Below are 26,670 nucleotides of genomic sequence, written 5' to 3' on the forward strand. Positions count from 1 at the left end.
TTTCTTCTTTCGTTTAATCGCAGTGTACTGTTATCCTATCATATTACTGTATTCCGTATGACATCACTTCTGGTAAAGTGACGTACTATTGTGCGACAACACGTGCTAGCAGTCTCTCGTTCATTGCTGTTTACTGTAAGTACATTTTACGAAAAGAAATGTGCTGATGTTTTCTTAAAACTATTCTTTACAGTTTTTTTACCTGGCGAATACGTTTTGATAGATAGATGAGTAGATAGATGGATATATACAGTGTTCATCTTACCTCTGAAAAGTGATGGGTCTCGGGGACTCGCGTGCTCAAAAATCTATGGGTCCCAACAGAGATCTATGGGTCCCTAAAATTCTGTGTTATCGAGGTGGCAATTGTAAATCGGCGACAAATGTATAAATCTATATATTCATTCCGTTTTAATTATCACACTTAATTGGTAATACAAAGCAGTTATCACTTCAGATTTTTCAGTTCCCAAAAATATTGTACATTATACAAAATAATATTGCTGAAATATTAGTCTATATATATATATATATTCCTGCAGTTTTAATCACTTCAGATGTTTCAGTTCATATATTCTTTGTGGTTTGCTGTCCCGCCACAGTTGTAATACTTTCTCAAGGTCCAATTGCAGCAACGAAATTTCCATAGCTAATTTGTGGTTTTCATTGTCGTTGTGCTTTTCTGAAAGTTCGTATTGCGAAATGATTTATGCAATCCAGTTTTTTGTCACGCTGGGTGCACGCATCACAGAACATGTAGCCTCCATTATTATCCTCCTCATAGCGTCACCAGGAATATAATTGAGTCCATTTTGGCAGAAAAGTCCTTTTCTTGCTACGATTATTCTTTTATTTATCTTTCGTCGAATCGTTCGCTTCAAAACACGTATTTTCCTTTTTTTCGTGCCGGAATTATTGTTGTTGTTACCACTTTCTGTATTATGTTTAGACTTATTACGGACACTGAAGAAATTACCAATTTTTGGTTGATTTGCACCTAATACCAACTGTTTTTACGGACGTATACTTCTCTTTCACTCGACAACCACCAAAACAATGACGTCATCTCGAAGCAACGAGATGTCGTTTGCCAAGATCGGCGCGAGACCAAAACAACAATGGCAAATCTGCCTGACGAAAAGTTTGGAGTGCGGTAAATCTTTGTTTAAAAAAAAAGTAATCGGGTAATAATGACAATTTGGTGTCAAAAAAGTTGCGTCCCAGGGACGCACGTTGATTTGACGCAATGCATCCCCGGCAAAAATGATGCCTCGAGGACGCAGGGGCGCGGGCAAACGAGAACACTGTAAATAGATACTTTATTCATCCCCAGCAGTATACTTGTGTTGAAAATAAAACAATAATAAAGTAAAAATAATATAATACATAAATACCCAATGTTGCGTAAATAGTGGTTCATAAAATACACACTGTAATAAAAAATAGGGTAAATGCAATGTGGGGTGTGGTTTAATGTGGGCTTTTACTCCCCCGGGTGGAGTTAAAGAGCCTCATGGCATGAGGGAGAAATTATCTCAGTCTGTCCGTGGAACAAGACTGACAGTCTGTCGCTGAAGCTACTCCTCCGTTTGGAGATGATGCAGTGTTGTGGATGTGATGAATTGTCCATGATTGACCGTTTTGGAACCTATCATTGCGTATTTTATAATTGCTTCAATTTGACGAGTGCCCCGATGTGTGCTTGTTGCAGGGTTTTAATTGTGTCATGGCTCAAGGTCAATCACAGAAGAAAATGAAGAAGACTCCAAGTGGAGAGGATTCTTCCCTTATTGAAGAGAAGACGTTGTCTCCTAGTGATAGTGTGCGAACCAAAAAGAAGAAAAGAAGAAGATCGAGAGTGGAAGTGAGTTGTAAAAAGTGCCTTTGCTGCGATATAAGGAGAAATTTTCTTGACTTTTTTATGTATGACATTCACATTTTTTTTTCTTGTCCAGCGTGCTCCAGTTGAAGCTCTAACTCAGACTGTTTCAGTGGAAAAGGACCAAACGCAGGTTGGCGAGTTCAATTATTGGGTTTATTTACTTGAAGTTTATAATTTGATTTCCAGTACAGTGGAACCTCGGTTCTCGACCATAATCCGTTCCAGAACCCTGTTCGAAAACCGATTCGTTCGATCACCAAATTTTTCCCATTAAAAATAATGTAAATCGTTTTAATCCGTTCCAACACCCTGAATGTTTACCTTGAATGTTTAACGGAAACATGAAGCTAACCCAGGCGAATCGTACGTTCGCGTTATCGTAATCTTCCGTACGAAAGATTACGCTAACATGAACTTGTAAAAATAAAAAAAATCAGGTCGTTTACAAGTCATTTAGCACCTGGGTCTCCACAACAAGTGGTGAGCGGTTAATTGGAAAGGGGGCTCCGTTCCAACACCCTGAATTTTTACTGAATGTTTAACGTAAACCTAAAGCTAACCCAGGCTAATCGTACTTTCGCGTTATTGTAATCTTCCTTACGAAAGATTACGCTAACACGAACGTGTAAAAATAAAAAAAAAGGATAAAGAAAAGAAATATGAATAGGATTTCTTACCTTTGTGGTGGTCAGCAGAAGGCGCAGGCAGGATCAGCAATAGTTGTACGCACTACTTTTCTTTTTTTACCTGTAGCAACTTTGCTGCTTGCACTGACTTTCTTCGTAGGCATAATAAGGGGCTAAAACACTTTGTTCACCAATATCAAAAGCGAAAGCAAAACGAAGCACGTCCGCACGTGATAACAGTTGGTCACGAAAAGAGCGATCTACACCCGTACGCCGCTCAGCATGGCACCCTAGCGTACGCACTCACGCATTACCGGCGTTCGAACTCCGATTTTTTGGACCGAACAGCGAAGAAAGAATTTTTCAATTTTTGGTCGGACTCCGATTTGTTCGAACTGCGAGGCGTTCGAAAACTGAGGTTCCACTGTATTTCGATTATGTAATACTATATAAACTCGCACAATAATCTATGTCATGGTGTGGTGCCCAGTTTGAGGTGTCCCTCAAGTGGTTCTCTCTTAACCCCTCTGGTTGTCTTAGGGTCAAAATGACCCGCCAGTGTGCTTTTGATGGCAATCAATTAAGAAACGCTTAAAAGCCACAGGACATGCATAGAGGTAGCATTTAGTTGGAAATGTGAACCTTTTAACCTAAAAATGTTATAAGGCTTGACTCGGCCAAGGCAGTAGTCTTTGACCTTCCATTCTCAGGACCGGGGGCCCAACCTTAAGGCCACCTAGCTGGCCTCCGACCCTCGATAGAGCGGTGTGCCCTACTATATGAAGAAAATCTGAGACTTTTGTGCGCCTTATGTGTGTGGAAATACTGTAATTACATTTTTTTCAACCTTAAAAAACTTAAACCTTAGTTGTGGAGGAAGGACAGAGAGAAATGTAAGTCATTGGAGTTAAAAAAGTGCATCCAGAACACATTTTTGCACATTTTCAATAAAATCTTCAGCGAAGAGGGGGAACTGATTCAAATATAATGTGGTGATGTCAAAGTTGTTTCTTCAAGCAATATGAAATTTGACGACTGATCTGTTTGACCTGGAGGACCCGAGGTGTTTACAGAAAACGAGGACGACAAGAGGGTTAAAAATGTGTTTACGATGCCCAACTGAGTTCAAAGAGCCTTTATATCTATTTTTCCACCGCACATATCTGCTTTTGTCTTACTGTTACCCTCAGTGTTCTGGCTGTGGGGCGCATTGGGCTGTAAGTAAGCAGGCAGGGGGGTGGGGGGAGCGACTTCTCGTGCATGCTGGGGTTTTCTTTCATCCTAGGATGAAAATGGTGAAAGTAAGAAAAGGACTGTTTCCAATGAAGTCCAATGCCAACCAATTTGACGAGTGCCCCGATGTGTGTTAGTTGCAGGGTCTTAATTGTGTCATGGCTCAAGGTCAATCACAGAAGAAAATGAAGAAGACTCCACGTGGAGAGGATTCTTCGCTTATTGAAGACAAAACGTTGTCCCCCAGTGATAGTGTGCGAACCAAAAAGAAGAAAAGAAGAAGATCGAGAGTGGGAGTGAGTTGTAAAAATTGCCTTAAGGAGAAATTATCTTGACTTTTTTTAATGTATGACATTCAGTTTTTTTCTTGTCCAGCGTGCTCCAGTTGAAGCTCTAGCTCAGACTGTTTCCGTGGAAACGGACCATACGCAGGTTGGCGAGTTCAATTATTGGGTTCATTTACTCGAAGGTTATAATTTGATTTCCAGTATTTCGATTATGTAAAACCATATAAACGCGCACAATCATCCGTGTCATGGTGTGGTGCCCAGTTTGAGGTGTCCCTTAAGATGTTCTCTCTTAACCCCTCTGGTTGTCTTGACCCGCCAGTGTGCTTTGTAAGTAAAAAGGGAGGGAGATGTGGGGAGCATGCTGGGATTTATTTCGTCCTAGGATAAAAATGGTGAAAGTAAGAAAAGGACTGTTTCCAATGAAGTCCAATGCCAACCAAAACCCCTCTCAAAAATGAAAAAGGAAGAATTTATTCACCCGCATCCGTTTAAATTTCACGAGTGTGTGTGTTGCAGAGTTTAAATGGTGCCACGGCTCAAGCTCAATCACAGAAGAACCAAAAGACTCCTAAAAAGCAGACTCCAAGTACAGATGATTCTTCCCTTGCTGAAAAAAAGACGTTGCCTCCAAGTGATGAGGTTCGTAGTGTGCGGGCAAAAAAGAGGAAAAGGTCAAAATCGAAGGTGAGTAAAAATAAAATGCCTTCGCTGTGGTGAAGGGAGAGATGGAGCGATAGTATTTACTTTATTTTTTTGTTACAATCCCCCCTTTTTTTCTTGTCCAGGATGCTCCAGTTGGAGTCCTAGATGAGGCGGTTTCCGCGGGGAAAGACCAAACAAAGGTAGGTGTGCTTAAAACCCCTCCTGTCATAATTACTGATTAGCATCGCCTGTGCCCACTCATTTGGTGACCGCCGCTGCGGGCTACCTGATTGGTCCCCTTCCCTTTTAAAACTCAGTCCTGTCACTCTCCGGTTGTCGGTCCGTGGGCGAACCTCTGTTGTTACAAGGCTAGAATTTTGACCCTGACTCCCGCCTGTCCTGTTTTTTCACCCGTTCTTCCACCCGTCCGTTCCTGGTCTCCCCGTTTGTCTCCGACCTGTTTTTGACCCCGAGCTTGTTGGCTCTCCCGTCCCGGCTTAGGACCTGTTTTTTATCCGGACCACATATTTACTCTCCTGTCCCGGCTATCGACCTGTTTTCCTGTCCTTGACACCGCCATCTCCTGCTCCGGAAGATCCACTTCCGTATTTAGATCACGATCCGATTGCGTGAGCGACTTGCTTCTTGCGTCCATAACTAATTCTTCGGATTAGTTATCTGACTCCATTAACCAAACACGACCAACATTCACCCAACATTTATGCGCGCTCGTATCTTGAGGGAAAAGATGAACAGGAAGCTTACATTTCCACACGGAGGCAGATTTTTTCCTTAACATTTTAACTAAGTGTACTCCATCGAAAATGGCCGAATTAGTGACGTTGGCGTCTGTGGGAAGCCTTCTGAAGCCCTTTAGCTTTCTCCTATTGGCCATCTTCTCCCCGCATAATGGTGTTTTGGCTCCTCCCACTGGCGTGCCTAGGATTTTTTTGCGCGCCTTGATGTCTTGTTTCCCAAAACAATGCCTGCGTCAACGTCTGGATGTGCTGATTATCTTATCAGCCGTACGTCCCGTTCCCGCCGTTCCTGTAAACAACATTTTCCACCAGGGTGCCTTGACCTCGCACCACAGCCCAGTCAGTGATTATCTTTTGCATTGAATGTAATTTTTATTCAATCGTATAAAATCCTTTATAGTCAAATGTATAAAATCCTTTATAGTCAAATGTATAAAATCCTTCGCGTCCTAGGATGAAAATGGTGAAAGTAAGAAGAGGACTGTTGCCAATGAAGTCCAATGCCAACCCACCTGCCCCCAAAAATGAAAAAGAGTTTATTCACGCGCATCCGTTTAAGTTCCACGAGTTTGCTTGTTGCAGAGTTCAAATGGTGTCACGGCTCAAGATCAATCACAGAAGACTCCAAAAAAGAAGAGTAAGGATGATTCTTCCCTTGTTGAGGAAAAGCCTCCAAGTGATGAAGTCCCTATTGTGCAAACCAAAAAGAAGAAGAGAAGGTCAAGATCGAAGGTGAGTCGAAAAAAACGCCTTCGCTGTGGTGTAGGGAGAGATGGAGAGATGATCTTCACTAGGTTTTTATTACAATCAGCCTTTTTTTTTTCCTTGTCTAGGGTGCTCCAGTTGAAGTTCCAGATAAGGCGGTTTCCGTTGAGAAAGACCAAACAAAGGTAGGCGGGTTAAATTATTAGGTACATTTACATTAAGGTACCGTAAATTCCGGACTATAAGTCGCTACTTTTTTCCCAAATGTTCAGCCCTGCGGCTTATTCAGTGAAGCGGCCAATTTATGTAATTTTTCTAACGGCCACCAGCGGCACTCGAGTACAAAAGGTAAAATTTAGACCGGTGGAATTGTAAGCCGAGGTAGTGGTGGTACCTTTCACAGGCACGGTTTGGGATGAAAGTTATATTATTATTATTAAAGCTTTGAAAACTCTCTCGGTATACCGTCTTTCTTTGTAAATATGTGTAACCATGTATCATATGTACTTGCAACTGTATATTTTTGTAATGTATTTGTTTTAGAGACTTATTGTGATATGTTTTCTACGAGCGAATCAAAAAGAAGGGGCGGAGCAAACGCGGGCTGACGGGAAATGGGATAAATCTGAGTTAAATCTCTTTGTTGTTGCAGCGGACAATAGTAGATATATATTTTTCCCACCCTTAACTTTGGAAATATATATTTTTTTCGTTGGATTACTTTCAACGGGACCTGGACTTAAAAGGTTTGCATTAAATTCAAACTACCGGTATCATTTTCCGTTCATGTTGCTGATTGTGGTGGATGGATTGTGTACTATATTTGCAGTTACAATCGCGGCACCTAAGGTCAGGTTTGGGATAAACTTGTGATGTTGGCGCATGCGGCTTATATACAGGTGCGGCTTGTGTTAGGACAAAACCAATAATGTTCGCAAAATGTGGTGCGTGCGGCTTATAATCATGTGCGCTCTATAGTCCAGATTTTACAGTAATCGGATTTCCAGTATTCCGATCATGTAAAGCCATATTAATGCGCACAATAATCCACTTAAGGCCTCAGTCCCATATTAGCTCAATGACGTGGCTCCCATTTTTAATCCAAATACTCACAAACGCAATGTGTAATCCAATTTTCTCCGGGCATGTAAGCGATTAATTGGGATTGCTCCAGAAATCCGATATTCTGTTTCCAATGTTTCTATTGCCTGCGTGTATCGGGGTCCTTTTGAGCATTCGTCAGTCATCAGCACTCGGGCCTTGTGTCAACAGAAAACCGAAACCGCAAAAATAAGAGATTTGAGTTGGTAAAAAATATTTACTAGACCGTATTTTCACGACCATAAGGCGCACATCTAAGTCTGAGATTTTCTTCAAGTTTTGCGGCCCGACCTATCATGTAAAGCGGTGGACGCGGACCAGCTCGGTGGCCGTAGGGTTGGGCGCCTGCCCCGAGACTGGGTGGTCACAGGTTCAAGCCCGGGCCGAGTCGAGACTTGAAATCTGATGTTTTCTTGTTAAATGCGATCTCCTATGACTTCTATGCGTCTCCTATGTGAATGCAACCACTTCCCATTTGCGCAAAAGGGGACATGTGACACACAATGCATTGTTGGCGGAAGTACTCATGGATGCTCACACCGCAGCGAATTTAGCAATTTGAAAGTTATTGTCTTGATGTTTCATCTATTGAAACTGTGTCATCTTTCCATCCGGACCAGGGCCGCGGTGGCGCAGAAACCATCAGCAGATTATAACGAAAATATCAGATTGTCGACGCTTGGGCTAACGTGTCTGCCGGGACTGTTGTGAAAGTGAAGAAAGTGGACTTTTTAATGAAGATATAGTGAAGCATTTCTGGTCAGAAACAGAGGACACCGATTTTTACAGTTTTGTTTGATATGGATTCCCGGTAAAAAGACTTTAGCACCAAACTGTCTAGCACCAAAATAGTTTTATCTGTGTGTTTTACTTGGTAATCAATACTTAAATAAACCACAACGAAACTCCGTTTTGCCTCCTTTGTATTTTTAAATACGCACACTAGTATGCTTGTTATTGTAACACGGCCGCAACAGAGGGCTTTACAACTGTGGCGGGACAGCAAACCACGAAGAATATATGAACTGAAAAATCTGAAGTGATCAAAACCGCATGAATATATAGACTAATATTTCAGCCATATTATTTTGTATAATGTACAATATTTTTGTGAACTGAAAAGTCTGAAGTGATAACTGCTTTGTATTACCAATTAACTGTGATGATTAAAACTGAATGAATTTATAGATTTATATATTTATATTTTGGGTACCCATAGATCTCTGTTGGGACCGATAGATTTTTGAGCATGCGAGTCTCCGGGACCCATCATTTTTCAGAGGTAAAATGAACACTGCACAGCATGTCGATATCTTCCCCGCCTCTGCTGAGGAAGCTTCTGCCGCAACACATGTTTCCACTTACCATTTCTGAAGGCTTGTTATCGTCGCTCACGCCTCTCCTGTCTGAATCTCGCCGTTCCAAGGCTGCCAAGGCTTCAAAAAAAAACAAAATCGATGTTGCTGCAAACGCTCACCGGGGGAGTTTGTCGTACTCTCGCGGGCAACATCTCAACCAGCATACTTTCAGAGTGACTTGGATGCCATGTGATCAAAAAGCCCTCCTTTTTTTCCCTCCTTCACCTTGCAGACCGTTAAATCACAGCATATACTGGCTTCCTTGTTTAGCCCGGAGGATCATATGTTCTCTTTTCTGGGGGCATGTCTGCCTGAAGTTTTTTTGCACTCATTTTAAAAAGGACGTATTTGCCATCCAAAAAAAGTATGCGTCGAGTAGAAGTGTTGCACAGACGACTAAATACAGGAAACCCCTCGTAAGTGCAATGAAACAGGAAGCAGGTTATTTTCTCATTTAAGTTGATCTTTTACGTAGTTCAAGAAATTGCAACCTGCAGCTTTCAAATTCAATGAAGTAGCTCTCATGCAAGAAACCGCCGGGAGTTTCAGGGACAGTGTGTGTTACTTAGAGCGGGGTGTCAAACGGGCAGCTCGCGGGCCGGAGCGGGCCCGCTGAGAGATTAAATCCGGCCCGGGAGACAAACGCTGAGGGAAGCGCAAGAGAAAAACGATCTGCAGGTTGAAATATGTCCACTTGATGTTGCCAAAGCCAGGTGCCTCTTACCAAGAAGCTGTACATGTATTTCTTAATCTCTCGTTCTTTTTCTCACACTCTCTTTCATTCTAGCTGTCTTTTTCTCTTTCTTTGTTCCTCTTTGTCTCTTTCTCTCTCTGTCTTTTTACCTTCTTTTGCTCTGTATTCCTTTTCTCTCTCTCTCTCTCCCTCTTGCTCTCCCATTCTCTCTTGCACTTCTCTCTCTCGCCTTTTCTCTCCTTCTCCCTTTCCCTCTATTTCTCTTTGGATTTCTTTCTTTCCCTTTTCCCCTCTCTCACTATTTATCTTTTATCTCTTATTTCTCACATTCTCTTTTCTTCTCTCTCTTTCTCCCTTTCTTTCTTTGTCCCACCCTCTCTTTTTCTCTCCCTCTTTTTCTCTTATTTCTTTCTAATCTACTTGTCCGGCCCCCGAGAGAATGTTTGTTCTATCGTGTGGTCCCAGAGTTAAAATTGAGTTTGACACTCCTGATTTAGAGCCACTATTTTGTGTATGTATATATATATATATATATATATATATATATAAATTTATATTAAAGAAATATAGATTCAAATAACACGCATAAATACACAAAGTATATAAACATGCTTTTATTTAAAAAAAAAAAGATACTTGTAGGTCAATAAACTAGCATTTATTTTACATAGCATGAGCCTCACTTAAAAGGAACTGACATAATTGTCGACTACTTTGCTACTGCAGTAGGGGTAGGGAACCTTTAGTGACCTGAACAGCCATTAAAGCTAAGTATTTTGATTTTTTTTTTAAAGACAAAAATCAATAAAACCGCCAAATGAGATCACCAGACAAAATCTGATTCTTCAGCTTATTTTATTTCACTGTGCGACAATGCCCTGCTCGATCTCTTCTTCCTGTTCAGTCAATTGGCATTGTCCTAAATGTGTTTAAGAGGGACTTCATTTCATTTTATTATGAATTTGTTGGTTTTATTTCCTTCCGCTACTGGAAAGTATAGTAAGTAAATGGTTTAAAAATGTTTGTATTTGTGGCTTTTAACCAGTGTATGAAGCTCTATTATCTACAAACAAATAAGTATCGATGTTTAGAAATATTGTGGGTAGAAATTTGTTTTAGTATGTGGCTATTTTTGAAAAGTGGAATGCTGGGTCCTGAAGTCAGGTCAGTTGAGAACCACTGTCGCATGCCATCCAATCAGCCAAGGAATATGTTAATTTCACATCACATTGACCATTATTTTCCAGGATCAAATTATGTTCCCAGAGTGCCCACACCTCATCCAAGAGGATTACCAAGTTTCCTGGAGGAAAGCCTATATCATCTAACCCTGGTTTGTTTTACACTCCCGCGACAGATTTCCGATCAAGAAGAGAACCTGAGCCCAGAGGAGAAGCGAGTCCTGGAGCGGAAGATGAAAAAGCTCCTCAAGAAGAAGATGAAAGCGGAAGGGCTCATCAAGCCCAAAACCAAAGAATCCGCCCCTGTCGCGTCTAAACTGGCCTTGGACTACCTCACCCGGTAAGGTTTTCGCTTTTGCGTGCAGTTTTTGGGGAAATCAGCGAGCTCTATGCTAAATAGAAACTCTGGTTTGGTGAACTCAGAAATCGCAAGAATTCTTCTTGCAACTCGAGGTTAACACCAATCGGCTTAATGCGATTCTGGCTCCCTCTACTGGTATATGAAAGAAACGCCCAGATACAGTTCTTAAAGATTCAGAGCCCACGTCAAACCTTCATTTTCCATTTGAGTGGGCTGTTAACTTTTAAATTGATTTGCCTTCATCGTCGTTAAACTCATTCAATGGCAGACGATTTTCCCAATTGGGGAGAACCGATATCAGCCATTTTTTTGCCATTTTAACTCATTTTTGAAGGCAAGAAACTAGAAACTTGACTTCTGTAGCTATATTGGCTTAGATATCACTAAAGAAAGCTTCAACTGTCATCTCTCCTTACAAATAACTATAATATTAATAAATGAAAATAATAAACTATTCTTCTTTTATAATCCGCTCTATACAAAAATTAGAAGAAGAAAAATCACATAAAGGAAGCTAACAAGAGGGAGCACGAGATGGGAGTGGGTAGAAGACATGCTTATTTGCTCCTAGCCCCTATTCAGACAAAACATAGGAGCTTGTGACAGATGCCTCTCGCATAAAAGCTCCCACTTGTCTGCCCTAACTATGATTTGTGCAGTACATCTCTGTTTTGGGTTCTTATTTAAAGTTATCTATGTAATTGTATCCCCATTTTTGTTGTGTTTAGTTTTTACCATTATCACCAACATATTTATTCACCTCATTGTTTTGTTAATAAATATAGATCTAGATTGTAATGATTTTGCATAATGGTGACAATATAATAGCAATAACGGTGTTCAACAATAAGAATAGTCATAGAGGTGATGATACTAACAAGAATAAAATAATCGTCATGATAATAGTTATAATAATGACAAGCTTGATAATAAGCTTGGCCCATCCCTTAACTCTATAAGACTTTTGCTCATTAAAGTTACTTGGATACCAATAAAAATAACAATAGTCACATAAGTTATTATAATTATCATCATAGTAGTAATTATAATACAGATTAATTCTCAGTTTTACCTATCATCACTCCGTCCATTTTCTGTGCCGCTTATCTTAACTAGGGTTGCAGGGTTTACCTATCTATGAACTCTATAATGCTACTAATCACTTTGTATCATTCAGACACCAAAAATAGTTTCAAAAGTAGCAAGGATAACAGTTATGGCAATAATAATTATTATAATAATGTTAACAACAACAATAACAAGGGTAATTATCGACTTAAACCATCCATTTGCTATATAATGGTTTGAATCTCTAAATATCATTCATGCCCCATTTTCTTCCCCTCTGTACTTTGACAAAAATGTTTTTTTTGTTTCTGAATTTGAACAGGTGAATATTTAGACATTGTTTGAGCTCATCCTGTAATTCGTTCCAAATTTTCCCTACGCATAAAGACACACACATACTTTTCCTGGTGGTTCTCACTGGTTCTATCTTGAAGGTACTACGTCCCTCTCATGTTATAGCCTCCCTCTTTTCGTGCGATTCATTTTTGAATGTTCTCTGGCAGTCCATCTTTGTTCACTCTAAATAGTAGTTGTGAAGTGGAAACTCCACCAGATAAAACAGTTTGAATAATTTGGACCGCAGAGACAAAATATTGGTGTGATGAATCGTGTTTTGTTGCTTATTCCTTAATGTTTTTAAGGCCTAATTTATGAAAATGTGATCCCAGGTGATCTGTATACAGTCTGACTATAATATTTCTCTGTTTTTTCGTTGATAATTTCTGATTTTAAGCATTCAAGAAAATAAATCATTGATCACCAATGACATATTTTATTTTATTTATTTGATTCCTTTTCCCTCATTGAAACAGGTTTCCGTAATGGATCCTAAATTTGAATGCATACTCATTGAGAATTTCCCTTTAGATTTTACATTTTATATTCATTTTCAGTATTTTAGTTGCAGTTATTTGAGATAGATGATAGGAATTGGTCGTCAGGGTCTAATTGACCACCCAGTTCTGCATTATTCTTTAAAACTGCTTTCAACACAGTGTTGTCTTTCCAGCTGGGCCAACGATCGCACAGCATGGAAGTTTGAGAAGAAACAGCAAACCTGGCTATTGAGAAACATGTTCGATTCCGAAAAGGTAACGCGACCGACCGCAACAAAACGTCCACCCTTCCGCCAATCGCGTTTAAATTTTCCGACAGATTCCAGATGAGGATTTCTCGGTGTTGCTTCGGTACATGGAGGGCCTGCAGGGGTTGGCGAAAGACCTCTCCTTACAGAAAGCCCAAGTTGAGGTCGAAGAATCTGGGAAAGCACCTGAGAATAAAAATGTCCAGAAGAGGGCGGAGAGAGCTAGAGAATTACTCCAGTTGCTGTTCTGAAGATGAGACGCACCTCAGGCTTGAATTTTTCTGTTGGAATTTATATCTGCTAAACAAAAGTATTGCAATATTATTATCATGATGAAGCAGAAAATTGCTAAACAAATGAAAATTAAATGAAATGATCTGCCTTTATATAGCATGAAAAGTCTGATCTTATCTTAGTTTTTATTTTTAAAATAAAAAAATGTGTACAAACCGAGCAGCATATAACACAATTGAGGATTTTTTGTTATTTTTCAAGCATTTTACATCCCTTCCACTTAAAAATAATTAATTCATAACATTTAGATTTTTACATAATCAACTCCTGTGTTTTGGAGGGATACAATGCAAATTTAAAGGCACATTGTGCATTACTTGGCGCATCCTGCTGGTAAAAGAAACTCATTGATTTGAAGAATTAGCCAAAATGCATGAACTGTCAAATAAACATGCATTTTTCTTAAAGCCCCAGTGCGTAATATTTGACCACTAGGTATCACTGTATAGTGTAATGCGAATTGAAACGATATTATTTACATTTCCAATAAATTTGTTGTTTGAATAAATACATTAAATTTCCAATAAGTTAGTTGTTTTTAATACAAATTCAAAAAAAAATCATAATTTCATTTTTTGGTTGTAGAGAGAATGATAAAGACAGAAAATAGATATTGAGAAAAAGAGAAGAAAAAAACAAGAGATGTAAAGGGGAGAGATACAGAAGTAGAAAAAAAGCAAGAGGAAAGAGATGAAAGAAAAAAAGAATGCGAGAAGAGAAGAACAAGAGGCAAATAGAGAAGAAAAGAGAAAGATAGAGAAAGGAAGAGAGGGAAAGAAAAGAGAAAAAGAGAGGGGAAAGGCGAAAAAAGAGAAAAAGTAGTTTGCAATAATCTGGTCTGTGCAGCCCTTTGAGACTCCTTGTGATTAAGGGCTATACAAATAAACATGACTTGAATGAAAACCAGTGCCACAGAGGACAACGTAGCAGCAAGATGCCAGACAAACATGGAGACGACTTTTAGGTAGGGATTCGACTTTGTAAAATGAATACAAATTTCTTCACCCTTGGTTGTTTTTAAAAAAAAAAATAACATTGGTTATGATCTTTCATCCTGGAAGGGGGATTACCTCATGTGCGGTCCCTTCAAGGTTTCTTAATTCAACCCGTGTTGCGGTTTTGAGTTTTTCCTTGCCCTCATGTAGGTTTTAGATCAGGGAATGGTGTAGTCTGCAGTCTGCAATAATCTGTGGTCTGTGCAGCCCTTTGAGAGTCCTTGTTAAAAAAAGCTATACAAATAAACACGACTTGACTTGATCTTGTATGTTTTGTACCACTAGGAGGTGCTAAATATTACACAGGCTCACCTAGAGGGAGCGGACATGATTGTTCGCTATCTTGCTGCTAGAAGTACACCAAAAATCAAGCAAAACTGGTGAACGGCCGGGCAAAAAGGGGTGTGGTTTGGTTACTTTGAGTCTCAATACTTTGTCATCTTCTTTGTGCTTTTTTGCAGTCGTTTTAGGATAATACAACATCTAGTGGTCAGATATTACCAAGTTTCCTTTTAAGGCTTCACTAAATTGAGATAATTTGATTTCACATTGTAACAATTCCAGTTTCTATGACGTCATTGCCAAAAAAGAAGATATTTAGCTCCTCCTACCACATTTCTTAGCCAATTAGGACATGTATACCTCCCCTCCAATTAAGACAGTTTTTAAAGGTCCTATCAGTGTCTGAGAAAGTCACTCTTAAAAAAAGTCTCCACCTCTCATCCATTTTGACAATCCTGTAAATAAAACAATCAGGTTCTTATTCTGCATCCTCTTGTGGTTCAAAATGGCCGACGTCGCCGCGTAAATGATGTCCCTTGGTTGTCCTTTCCACAGTTTTACTCCCATCTGTGGAAAAAAAAGTCTACATTTGTGCACACTGTTTTTTCTCTTATCCAGTGAGTGAAACTTTACCTGGTTTTGCCTCAAAATCGATATTGTGATCAGTGAGCAGGGCTCGAAGCCTCGTAATCTCTTCTCGCTGTTTTCGGAAATCCTGCAAAAAAAAAAAAACGAGAAACACCCTTTATAGAAATGTGTGTCGTTCAGTTTCCAATCCTGACATGTTCATACCTGTCAACCTGTACGGTTTTGCCGTACAAAGTACGTTTATTGTGCATTTTAAGACGTGTACGACTTACAAGGAAATCTGTACGGAAAAACGCAAATTTGTCAATGATGGGTACCATCCGGTATACATCGACTGTCACGAAACGGCAAATCAATCAAGTCAAACGAGTTCGCCGCAGTAGCCTCTATCTCGGTATCGTTTATTTTTCGTTGCAAACAAAGCGAGGAGTTTGATGCTACTGTGCGCATGCGTCTGCCGCCTGGGGATCTCCCATTGCATCCATGTGGTAGTTGTGTAGTGAAAGGAAGTCCGTCTCTTTTTAGGGAACCGGCTTTTTCGGCTCAACTCATTAAAGAGAGCCGGTTCTCAAACGGCTCACTTGCTTTGATGCATTATATTACGAATTATTATGATGTTTAAATAAGTTAAGAAAAAAAAGGAAGTATAAAAGGAGAAAATGAAAATAGACAGGTTTGTGGTGATCCCTTTAATCAATATATTACCAACAATAATTGAATGCAGAAAATGAATTCATAATTTGAATAAGAAAATTCTACTTAAGTATCTATCTATCTATCTATCTACTTAATTATATTTGCATGTGTTTTTTCCTTCTACAGTAAACGTCCAAGCAACTTCATTTTTGAACTTTTTTTATAATAAACCTCATTCATGTCGAGCAACTCCCAACAAAATGTTAATTAACAGTATATATGACATAACAAAACACATGTACAATATAACATGTTAAACTACATAAATAAGCACGTTTGGGGAAATAAAATATGGTGCAAGATTATTTTGTAAGGGAAAATACGACAGTTTGTAAGGGCATGGAGCCCTGGCGCTTGACAGGTATGCATGTTAACGAACCTCGTTACATCTCTGCAAAGAGTCGTGCGTTTCTACTTGATCCGCATCCTGGGAAGGATTTTTCCTGGCTTTCTGGCTCTTTAGTAAACCGGCGTCTTCGAAAACATCCCTTAATCGCTTGTCGTATCCCTGCGAGGTACATTAGCGGCGTTTAGCTTGGTGTCATTCGTTTTTTACATTTCTATTATCTTACTTGCTCGGTGATGAGACCTTCATAGCGTGACTGCTCCGCTTCATCCCACTCCTTCTGGAAATTCTCATCCAGGGTGGGGTACACTTTAAAAGACGGACAGACTTTAGAATAGAAGTGTCTTTATTGTCATTGATTGTAACGTAGTGTGCATTGTTGGCACTCCGAAATAAACACGCAAGATTTTAAAAAAACATATTGGGATGGATATGGTATATTTACAAGCGAGGGGTTGTATACACTAGCCTAAATTGTATGTCTATCTGAAAATAGTGCAATGCAGTAATGTAGATATGAAATACAATTCTTTGCATAGTCCTTATATTGCATTGTGTGTACACACAAACGTGTTCATTTTTCCTATGGACAAGAAAAGAAGATTTAAATAGTACTGACGCTGCCCTACTTTCAGACAAGATAGGTTCCGGACAATCGTTCGTAAGTCTGCCTAGTGCATTTCCGACATTCTCAAAATCTGGCAAAAGCAGATGTCATTGGATCAGTTTTTCAAGAAAAACTAGGCAAAAAGGTATGTTTTTTTTTCTTACATAATGTGCCTCTCGTTTCATTGTGCAGTAATCTAACTTCAACATGTAATTGTTTCATGTTCTGATACTGTTGTGGAATGTGGATAATAACTAATGATAAGTATGGGGTGACGTTGTTGCAAGAGGTCACAAGCTGATAGGGCCGGCGGACGACCTTCACGAAATATCTTAACTTTATTTGAGAACATTATAAAAGCCAATGTTGAACATCTGGAACTTTGAATGTGTCCCTAATGCAATAAAGCGTGTTTCCTTTTTTGTCATACCTCTTCTCTGCGTATTTTTTTGGGGTGACGCCCAACGACGATCTATTCGAAATAGGTTGGTTCCCTGACCGGGAATCAAACCCCGGTCTTCCACGTGACAGGCAGAGATACTGTCCTCTATACTACATACTTATCATTAGTTATTATCCACGTTCCACGACAATGCTCAAATGCTGGGATGTCAAACTCATTTTAACCCGGGGGCCATACGATAAAACAAACCTTCTCTCAGGGGCCGGACTAATGAGGAAGGAAGAATGAAAAGGAGAGATGGACAGAAAGAAATAAAGAATCAAGGAAAAATGAAAAGGAAAGATGGGGAGAAAGACTAGTAGATGTAGGAGAAATAAGAGAAAGAGGGTGGGATAAAGAGAAAGGGAAAAGAAAGATTGAGATAAAAGAAAGCACAGAGTTAAAATGGGAGAAATAAAAGAGATAAAAAGAGAAATAGTGAGAGGGGGAATGAAAGAGAAAAAGAAATCCAAACAGAAATAGAGAGAGAGAAAGAGAAAAAGAGAAGGGGAGGGGGATGCAAGAGAGAGAGAGAAAAGACATAGAAAAGGAAGAGAGAGCAAAATAAGGTAAAAAGACACAGATAAAGAGACAAAGAGGCACAAAAAGAAAAAGAGCGTGTGAAAGAGAGGGATAGAAAGTGAGAGAAAAAGGGAGGAAGGGAGAGAGAGAGAGAGAAACAAATACAAGTACAGTGTCTTTGTGAGAGGAACCTGGCAACATCAAGTTGACATATTTCAACCTGTAGCTTGTTTTTCTCTTGCGCTTCTCTGAGTGTTGTCTCGCAGGCCGGATTCTATCCCTTAGCAGGCCTGATCCGGCCCGCGGGACGCCTGTTTGACACCTGTGCTCGAATGACTAATTGAAAGAATATTATAATGTATCTCTAGGGCTTGGAACGGATTAAGCGCATTCCCATTCAAAATGCGTCTCTACTTACAAAGTTTAAGTTACGAAGCTACTCCCAGAACGGATTACATTTAATAGAGGTACCACTATGTTCAAATTTGATGAGCAACTTGTCTTACCTAAAAGAGAATGTGGATGGCAAACAAGCGGCGTCTCAAAAGTGAGTGAATACACGCAGGTACTTGGCTCGGACACTTGAGCCAGATGGGTTTTATTGCTGCAGGCAAGAAGAACCTATAGAAAGACATACCTTTATCATACACCATGTGTAGTATAATAGACACACACCACCAATGTTCCCTGTAATTTTCCTTACGGGTCTGAGCGTTCACACAAAGTCGGTGAGCAACGCTTGAAACAACAGTGAGCAACGGCAATCCCAAGTGTGGCAACTAAGTCATTATCAAACATGTCCAAAACTTGACATCACGTTACATTTTGCTGAGTTTCCGGCAATGCAAAATTATTTTTCTCTTTTGAATGAATTGACTCATGTACTATTGCAAAGGTTGTACGGCCTACAAACGTCGTTTGTTCTTACAATTCTTTCACAAGATATCAATTTTTTTTTATTTCCTGACATATTTTGTCGCAAAATACTAAGATTTTGGGGGCTTATTTAGTCGGTTGCACGATACACAACTGTATTTAATCACATTTTTAGTGGAAGTACAATGTTGGAAACAAGATTAACTTGATATAATTGGAAGTTATTTGAATGCAACACAAACTTTTTCCCAGTTTTTTCTCCTTTTTTAAAATTCTTTTTTTTTTTAAATCTCATTGTGTTTATTTTTTCCTAGCTGTTACTTTTATCTTGCTTTTTTTGTTATCTTTTACCTTTTTTACCTTTATTTGCTTCTTTCTTTTCTTCTGGATCTTTTACTGAATTTTTCCTGCTCTTTTTCTCTCCTTTTGTTTCGTTTTTTTCTCAGCTTTTCACTACTTTTTCATTTTGGTATTTTTTTCTTTTTAGTTCTATTTCCCCCCTTCCTTTAAGTCATTTTGTGCACAATTTTACATAATATTTGGTCGTGTAGGGATTAAAGAAGCAAAAACAACCTGAAGAGCCGTTTGGGACCCGAAAGAGCCGGTTCTTTTTAGTGAGCTGAGCCGAAGAAGCCGGTTCTCGAAAAACTCTACTGACTTTACTCAACGTTCTACTGCAACATTGACATCAAAATACCGCATTTAGAACACGTCAGGGAAACCAGTGTATTTTTACCTTCATGCACTGTAACTTTGACTTAATCCGCTTCTTAATTAGCAATTTCGAGCCCTGAATTTTTTGAGCTGGCTAGATTTTCCTGTGCGCAGAAAAGCTCTGGGTAGTGCGCAATTTCGCATACACGCAGCTTAGAGGGAACATTGCACACCACTCACGAAATACTATGAAGCCCAAATTTTCAAACTTTTGGGGGATGCCTCTTACCTTTGCTTCTCTGTTCCTGGTGCCACAAGTGTCTCCGTCTCTCATCCACATACCTGTGAAGGTGTTGTTCACCATCTCCCACTCGTGCCAAATCCTTTAAAGAAAACGCGAGGCTTTTATTTCCTCGACTATCGCCGCCGGACGTCCACACTTACCCTAAGATGCCGCTGTAGGCATTCCATCGGAATGACTGTTCATGTTGCGTGACGTTGTGAAATGGGCAAAACTCGTATCTATACCTGAGAGTAGAAAAGCACATGAACCCTCTAAAGTCTCGATCCCTGACGTAGATTTGGAGGTGACTTACACGGAGTGTGTCAAACTGAAACATCTTCCAGCCAAATGGAAAAGGTGTGAAGGTCCTATAAGCACAAAACCGTGTGAGGTTCTCACCGATGATCAAGATTAAAAATCGACCTTATCTTTACCGTCATCAACATAAAATGACAATTCCATTTTGTTTGCAAAAACAAACATAAAACAAGTCAAATAACGATGTTAATGTAACATGTCCGAAAAGGAGTAGGAAGATCATGCTTATTTAATCCTATCCTTTGGACTTGCTTAATAATTGTCTTACTTAGACATTTCCTGAGGATTTACATAGAACACCTCAGAAATATACATATTTACATAGGGTCTGTGGAGGCACAGTTACTTTTTCATGATTATTATCGTCATCACTATTTCATCGTCATTATCATTTTCGTCTCCATACATTTTGAGCATACTATATAATTGGAGTATTTATTATCATAACAATAATTCTCATTATTAAAATAGATTTGGATGGGAAGTTCAAATTTTCAAAGGGAGTTCAAAACGGGATGAAATAAAATCTCTACTTCTCTATTGCTCCATTTTGCTCTCTCTGTCTCACACACACACACAATCTCTCTCTTGCTCTCACACAGACTCGCGAGTTTTATCTCTCACACACACTGTAGTTTTATCACTCTCCCTCTTTGTCTCAATCTCTCTTGGTCTTGTTCTCCTTTTCTTTCTCTCTCATTCCCTCTTTGTTTCTCTCTCTCATTCCCTCTATGTCTCTTTCTCCTTTTCTCTCATTCATTCCCTTTGTCTCTTTCTCCCTCTCTCTCATTCATTCCCTTTGTCTCTTTCTCCCTCTCTCTCATTCCCTCTTTGTCTCTTATTAATTTTCCTTTTCTTTCTCTCTCATTCCCTCTTTGTTTCTCTCTCTCATTCCCTCTATGTCTCTTTCTCCTTTTCTCTCATTCATTCCCTTTGTCTCTTTCTCTCTCGCTCTCATTCCCTTTGTCTCTTTCTCCTTTTCTCTCTCATTCCCTCTTTGTCTCTTTCTCACTTTTTCCTCTCGCTCTGATTCCCCCTATGTCTCTATCTCCTCTCTCTCCCTCTCTCGTTCCCTTTGTCTCTTTCTCCTTTTCTCTCTCATTCCCTCTTTGTCTCTTCCTCATTTTCTCTTTGTCTCTTCCTCATTTTCTCTCTCTCATTCCCTCATTGTCTTTTTCTCCTTCTCTCTCTCACTCTCGCTCTACACACACACACACACACACACACACACAAAGATGGTTTAAATGTATGTATGTGTGTACATCAAAGTGCGACTGAGTAGCTGAAGGACTTAATCCTTGTGTTCGGTCAATTTTCAACGCATTATAACCTTGTAAATGATAATTAGTTGGAAAAAAATAAAGTCAGTCAAATATTGTTTAATATATTTACCAGACACTGGTGACGGAAGCACTTTGGCTTGAAGCCGGGTTCCAGCAGCAAGAAAATTGTTGTTTACCCTTAAATAAGAAACAAAACATAATTAGCGTAAAAAAACAACAAAACATTTAGAATAAATCAATTTTAAGTAAATATTCATCAACTAATAGGGGCTGGCTGGCAGTCTCACGATTGAGCAAGGACAGGCAGAGAAAAACACTTTTATGGAACTGCTGTATACCACAGCTTACAACAAGATGCTCACACACAAGTCTGACTTCAGCCCCCGAAATCACTCAAGACCCGCCCATTCAAGGCAAATGCCGAACATGCAGTAACCTTAAAACATACATCCATCCTTCCATCATCTGCACCGCTTATCCTCAGTGGGGTTGCGGGGGTGCTGGAGCCCATTCCAGCTATATTTGGGCAGTGGGCAGGGGACACCCTCAACTGGTTGCCAGCCATTGGCAGGGCACACAGGGACAGACAATTAGCCCGCATATTCACACCTAGGGACAATTTGAACCGGCCAATTAACCTAACATGCATGTTTTTGGAATGTGGGAGGAAACCGGAGTGCCCGGAGGAAACCCACGCAAGCACGGGGAGAACATGCAAACTCCACACAGGAGGTTCGATCTCATGACCTCAGAACTGTGCCGCACACGCGGTAACCACTGCTCCGCCGTGCTACCCAACCTTAAAACAAATAAAAAGTATTTTTGTTTATAAAAAAAAGTATTTTCTTGGTTAGAAATAAGTGGGGAAATGTTTTGGACTGCCAGTAATGAAGCAATTTAATAGAGTTGAGAGAAGATTGATAATATTATGAAGGGGATTCAGTGAGGAGAATATTTTAATTTTCTTTTGCATGGACAAACCCAAATGTATTCGGTGCCTCCACAATCTTCATTTTACCGCCTGCTCCATAGTGCACTGTGGAAAAGGTTAAAAGAAAAACACACAAAAAATAAATATAATAAAATACCAACGTTAAGAATTAGCATATAGTAGAATCATGTGGTCCATTTTGATCGATGTAATTTGTCGCGCAAAGGCAAATTAAACTTACCAAAAAGGCACAGCCATGCGATGAAAACGATTAAAAGTTTATTTTTCACGTCGAATAAATAGTACTTTTTCATTTTTGTGACTTATTAATGTTTTCTTTGACATGTCTAATCGCCTCCGCTGGAAACCGAGATGTCTTCCGGGTTAGATAGTCACGTGACAACAACAACTTGGCGCATGCGCTTGTTACTTTAGCGAAGGACGTCGGATTGTATTTATATGATAAACAATCATTGCTAATCGCAAGTTTTTTTTTAAACATAATCATGGTTTGAGTTATATTATTAGCATTATTATTATTTAAACTATCTTCACTTACTTAAGAAAGTGTACAATCTCTGCTGGATACTCACGCGTGATTGTTTCAATACATGCTAATGCTAACAGGAAGCATGTGCTTAACTTTTGACTAGCAATTATAACAGTTTTATTCCACCAAGTGAGATTCTATTTTGGATTTGTAAAATGGGACGGAAGAAACAAGGCAAGTTTGTGCGTCCTGACAAAGGAAAAGACAAACGACACAAAGTAAAGGGGAAAACATTGGAGGCTTTCACTGAGGAAATGCACTCTGCATTTGAAGGTATGAATGAAATGCTGTTGTTTATCTGTGCCTTAGAAAATGAACGAATGATGTTTGTGTATTCGTGGCAATCCATCTTGAAGGATTTTATACATAAAGGATTGTATATGATTGAATACACATTACATTTAATGCAAAAGATATACACTGAATGGGCTGTGCTGCGAGATCAGGGCACCCTAGTGGAAAATGTTGTTTACAGGAACGGCGGGAACGGGACGTACGGCTGATAAGATAATCAGCGCATCCAGACGCTGGTGACGCTGAAAGGCCCTGATGACGTAGAAACGCTCGGTGTTGTTTTGAGTACCCCAGACATCGGGACTATTCTACGAGAAGGTGAAGCCCAGGGGGCTTCCTTGACGTGCCCATGGGAGGAGTCGGCACACCAATATGCAGGGAGAAGATGGGCAATAGGAAAAATCTAAAGGGCTTGAGAAAAAGGCTTCCCAGAGACTCCAACGTCACTAATTTGGCCGTTTTCGATGGAGTACACTTAGTTAAATTGTTAAGGAAAATAAATCTGCCCCGTGTAGACATGTCGGCTTCCTTGTTCATTTTTTCCCTCAAGAAACGAGCGCGCATAAATTGTTGGTGATTGTAGGTTGTGTTTGGTTAATGGAGTCAGATAACTAATCCGAAGAATTTGGTAAACGGTACATTTTGATATTTAATTCCCAACAATGTCAATTTACATGAAAAAATGGTCTCAAGATGTGCAAAACAATGATTGTAATTATCTTGCATTCTTCCATGACAGCAAGTCTTCACAGAGAAGAGGAGGGTGCAGAGGGCCCTCAAGTGAAGCTACCTTGTCCCCTTGCCATGTGGGAACTGGGTCACTGTGACCCCAAACGCTGCACAGGCCGAAAGCTGGTCCGCAAGGGTTTTGTACGTAACCTGCGCCTCAATCAGAAGTTTAACGGACTCATATTGAGTCCCATGGGCACAAAGTATGTGACACCAGCTGACAGGTAGGTCATGTGTTGACGCTAGTATCAAACTGTTTGTACTGTTTCTCAAATTGGGTACTGAAGGATTTTACTATAAAGGATTTTATACGATTTAATACAAGTTACATTTATCGAGTGCAATGAAGACTTTTACTGAGTGGACTTCAGGTCACGCCGTTCCAAATGCGTAATGTTTTGGCTGGGGAATTTTGATAACAGGACTCTGACGAAGGACATCAGGCATTGTTTTGATAAACGTAAGTGTTTTGAGTTTCTCCAGACATCGAGGCGAGGGGTGGACCCCACGTCGGGGCTTTCATTGGCACGCCCATGGGAGGAGCCGACACACCAGCTTGCGGAAGAAACATGGGCAGAGGGAAAAAGGCAGAAGATTGAGAGAGGAGGCTTGACAGAGACTCGAGCGACACTAATTCGGCTAATTCTGCCATATATTCGATGCAGTTCACTTAGCTACATTATTTAAGAAATTAAATCTGCCCTCGTGTGGAAATGCCGGTTTCTTGTTCATTTTTCCATCAAGAAACGAGCGTGCATTGTTAGGAGAATATAGGTTGTGTTTGGTTAATGGAATCAGATAACTAATTCGAACAATTGGGTAAACGGTACATTTTAATATTTTATTCCTATCAGTACCTTAGATAAGATTTAACCTAATTAGGCAAAATCAAGAGCATTTTCTATAACGGTTCTGTTGACTCACTTTTAAGTATGGTTAACAATGAGCCCTTTTATTTTCCATTGCACTTATCTGCTTTGATCTTACCAGTACTATATTTAGATCTGTTCGGGGCGGAACACATTAGGTTTGAGGAATGGAGGCTGGAGGTAGTGCTGGAGAAAGACGTCATGCTTGTCCTTGCAGGGTTTTTTGTATTTGTCAGTGGGGCAGAGTTTTCTCGTTTGCCCGCATCCCTGCGTCCCAGACGCATCATTTTTGCTGGGGACGCATAGTCTTAAATCAACGTGCGTCCCCGGGACGCAACTTTTTTGACACAAAATTGTCATTATTACCCGATTACATTTTTTTTTAAACAAAGATTTACCGCACTCCAAACTTTTCGTCAGGCAGATCCGGCAGATGTTGTTTTGGTCTCGCGGTTCGAGTTTTCGTCTGCACGCCGATCGAGTTGTGTGGTGAAAAGTCCGTCTCTTTTTAGAGAACCGGCTTTTTCGGCTCAACTCATTCAAGAGAGCCGGCTCTCAAACGGCTCACTTGCTTTGATGCATTATATTACGAATTATTATGTTGTATAAAGAAGTTAAGAAAAAAGGAAGTATAAAAGGAGAAAATGAAAAAAAGACAGTTTTGTGGTTATCCCTTTAATCGGTATATTACCAACAATAATTTGATGCAGAAAATGAAATAATAATTTCAACCTCGATAACACTAAATTTTGGGGACCCATAGATCTCTGTTGGGACCCATAGATTTTTGAGCATGCGAGTCCCCGGGACTCATCACTTTTCAGAGGTAAAATGAACACTGAGGGCATGAAAATGGTGAAAGTAAGAGAAGGCCTTCTAGTAAAGTCCTAACATACACCCCCAAAATGATGAGTTTATTCGAGCGCGTCTAAAAAAGAATAAACTTGCATGCAAATCATGAACCGGTTGCCTACGACTGCACTCATTACTTTAAACCAGGAGATGGCGGCTGAGAGTAACAAAGCTTTCAAACCCTTTTAAAAATATGAAAAGTGATGCATCAAACTTAGGAGAGTGTGTTTCTTTGGGGTCTTTCTTCACAGGGAGATCGTGGCGCAGAATGGCCTCGCGGTGATTGATTGCTCTTGGGCTAAACTGGAGGAAACCCCTTTCAATAAGATGGTGGGGAGTCATCCACGCCTGCTGCCTTACCTCGTAGCTGCCAATCCAGTCAACTACGGAAAGCCTTGCAAGCTATCTTGTGTTGAAGCTTTTGCTGCCACTTTTTGTATCGTGGGTAAGGTCTGCCTTTATTTTTGTAGAGGGTCTCACAATGTGCCCATCCTGTGTTTTACGTTGCCAGGTTTTGAGGAACTGGCTGTGCTCTTGTTGAAGAAATTCAAGTGGGGGACCGGGTTCTTGGAACTCAATAACGTTTTGCTGAAGCACTATGCTGCCTGCGAGTCGGAAGAAGAGCTACTCACCGTAGAGAAGGACTTTCTATCTCATAAACCAGAGGAGGAAGACATTGGTAAATCTCTGTCATATCTGGTGTCCTACTGCGTTTTAGGGGCCATCTCAAACACTGAAAGACGAGCAGTACGGGCGATAATTGCATTTCAGTGAATCGACACGAAATTGATTTATAAAATGTGATCTTCGGATAGCCAATCGAGATGTGTTGACCAGACGACCGTAAAGCGAGAACCTAAAATGGGTGCTTAATCAATTTTATTATAACACAACCAATCTGGGGCAGCACGGCGGCGCAGTGTTTAGCGCGTGTGCGGCACAGTTCTGAGGTCGTGGGAACCTCCTGCGTGGGTTCAAATCCAGCTCCCCGGCCTTACTGTGCGGAGTTTGTATGTTCTCTCTGTGGGTTTCCTCCGGGGACTCCGGTTTCCTCCCACATTCCAAAGACATGCTTTTCAGGTGAATTGGCCGGTCCAAATTGTCCCTAGGTGTGACTGAGCGAGTGCATTGTCTGTCCCCGTGTGCCCTGCAATTGGCTGGCAACCAGTTCAGGGTGTCCCCTGCCCACTGCCCGATGATTGCTGGGATGGGCTCCAGCACCCCCGCGACCCTACTGAGGATAAGCGGTGCAGCTAATGAGATGAGACAACCAACC

At 40.2% G+C, this 26,670-nt stretch overlaps 3 protein-coding genes across 6 annotated transcripts in view; 2 read left to right on the forward strand and 1 right to left on the reverse strand.

Moving 5' to 3' along the window:
- Positions 1-13,358, forward strand: chlsn (cholesin). 2 transcript variants are annotated; one of them, XM_088323181.1, is made up of 12 exons: positions 1-135; positions 1,712-1,864; positions 1,956-2,012; positions 3,879-4,037; positions 4,117-4,173; positions 4,548-4,715; positions 4,817-4,873; positions 6,014-6,163; positions 6,265-6,321; positions 10,647-10,810; positions 12,909-12,990; positions 13,055-13,351. In XM_088323181.1, exons 2-12 carry the CDS (start codon positions 1,727-1,729, stop codon positions 13,232-13,234), a joined length of 1,269 nt encoding a protein of 422 aa, XP_088179307.1. In that variant the 5' UTR covers positions 1-135; positions 1,712-1,726; the 3' UTR covers positions 13,235-13,351. The 2 variants fall into 2 exon arrangements, with proteins under 2 accessions (XP_088179307.1, XP_088179308.1); XM_088323182.1 differs by lacking the exons at positions 3,879-4,037; positions 4,117-4,173 and having other exon boundaries at positions 13,055-13,358.
- On the reverse strand, positions 12,608-22,511 carry gnptg (N-acetylglucosamine-1-phosphate transferase subunit gamma). 3 transcript variants are annotated; one of them, XM_088323184.1, is made up of 12 exons: positions 22,342-22,511; positions 22,151-22,205; positions 21,279-21,346; positions 19,882-19,936; positions 19,730-19,813; positions 19,575-19,668; positions 18,262-18,376; positions 16,411-16,493; positions 16,218-16,346; positions 15,188-15,269; positions 14,989-15,121; positions 12,608-13,280 (listed from the first exon to the last, which is right to left on the reverse strand). In XM_088323184.1, the coding sequence occupies exons 1-11, from the start codon at positions 22,412-22,414 to the stop codon at positions 15,033-15,035; spliced, it is 927 nt and encodes a 308-aa protein (XP_088179310.1). In that variant the 5' UTR covers positions 22,415-22,511; the 3' UTR covers positions 12,608-13,280; positions 14,989-15,032. The 3 variants fall into 3 exon arrangements, with proteins under 3 accessions (XP_088179310.1, XP_088179311.1, XP_088179309.1); XM_088323185.1 differs by having other exon boundaries at positions 12,608-13,283; XM_088323183.1 differs by lacking the exon at positions 12,608-13,280 and having other exon boundaries at positions 14,309-15,121.
- The window catches only part of tsr3 (TSR3 ribosome maturation factor), a 7,218-nt gene continuing 3,016 nt past the window's right edge, over positions 22,469-26,670 (forward strand). The window contains exons 1-4 of the mRNA XM_088323186.1: positions 22,469-22,923; positions 23,684-23,897; positions 25,646-25,839; positions 25,906-26,073. Of these exons, the coding sequence (XP_088179312.1) occupies positions 22,806-22,923; positions 23,684-23,897; positions 25,646-25,839; positions 25,906-26,073 (694 nt within the window). The 5' untranslated portion in view covers positions 22,469-22,805. The remainder of the gene's footprint in view (positions 22,924-23,683; positions 23,898-25,645; positions 25,840-25,905; positions 26,074-26,670) is intronic.

This window comes from Urocampus carinirostris, chromosome 19 (genome assembly GCF_059441175.1).
Source record: "Urocampus carinirostris isolate Australia breed hairy pipefish chromosome 19, RoL_Ucar_1.0, whole genome shotgun sequence".
Classification (NCBI taxonomy): Eukaryota; Metazoa; Chordata; class Actinopteri; order Syngnathiformes; family Syngnathidae; genus Urocampus; species Urocampus carinirostris.

Excerpts from the sequence above, each read along its gene's own strand:
- chlsn (XM_088323181.1), top strand. The coding sequence starts at position 1,727 with ATGGCTCAAGGTCAATCACAGAAGAAAATGAAGAAGACTCCAAGTGGA. Across the intron at positions 4,038-4,116 it reads GAAGAAGATCGAGAGTGGGA|CGTGCTCCAGTTGAAGCTCT; the intron begins GTGAGTTGTAAA and ends TTTCTTGTCCAG. Across the intron at positions 4,174-4,547 it reads TGGAAACGGACCATACGCAG|AGTTTAAATGGTGCCACGGC; the intron begins GTTGGCGAGTTC and ends TGTGTGTTGCAG.
- gnptg (XM_088323184.1), bottom strand. The coding sequence starts at position 22,414 with ATGAAAAAGTACTATTTATTCGACGTGAAAAATAAACTTTTAATCGTT. Across the intron at positions 21,347-22,150 it reads GAGGCACCGAATACATTTGG|GGTAAACAACAATTTTCTTG; the intron begins GTTTGTCCATGC and ends TTCTTATTTAAG. Across the intron at positions 15,270-16,217 it reads CTTTGCAGAGATGTAACGAG|GATTTCCGAAAACAGCGAGA; the intron begins GTTCGTTAACAT and ends TTTTTTTTGCAG.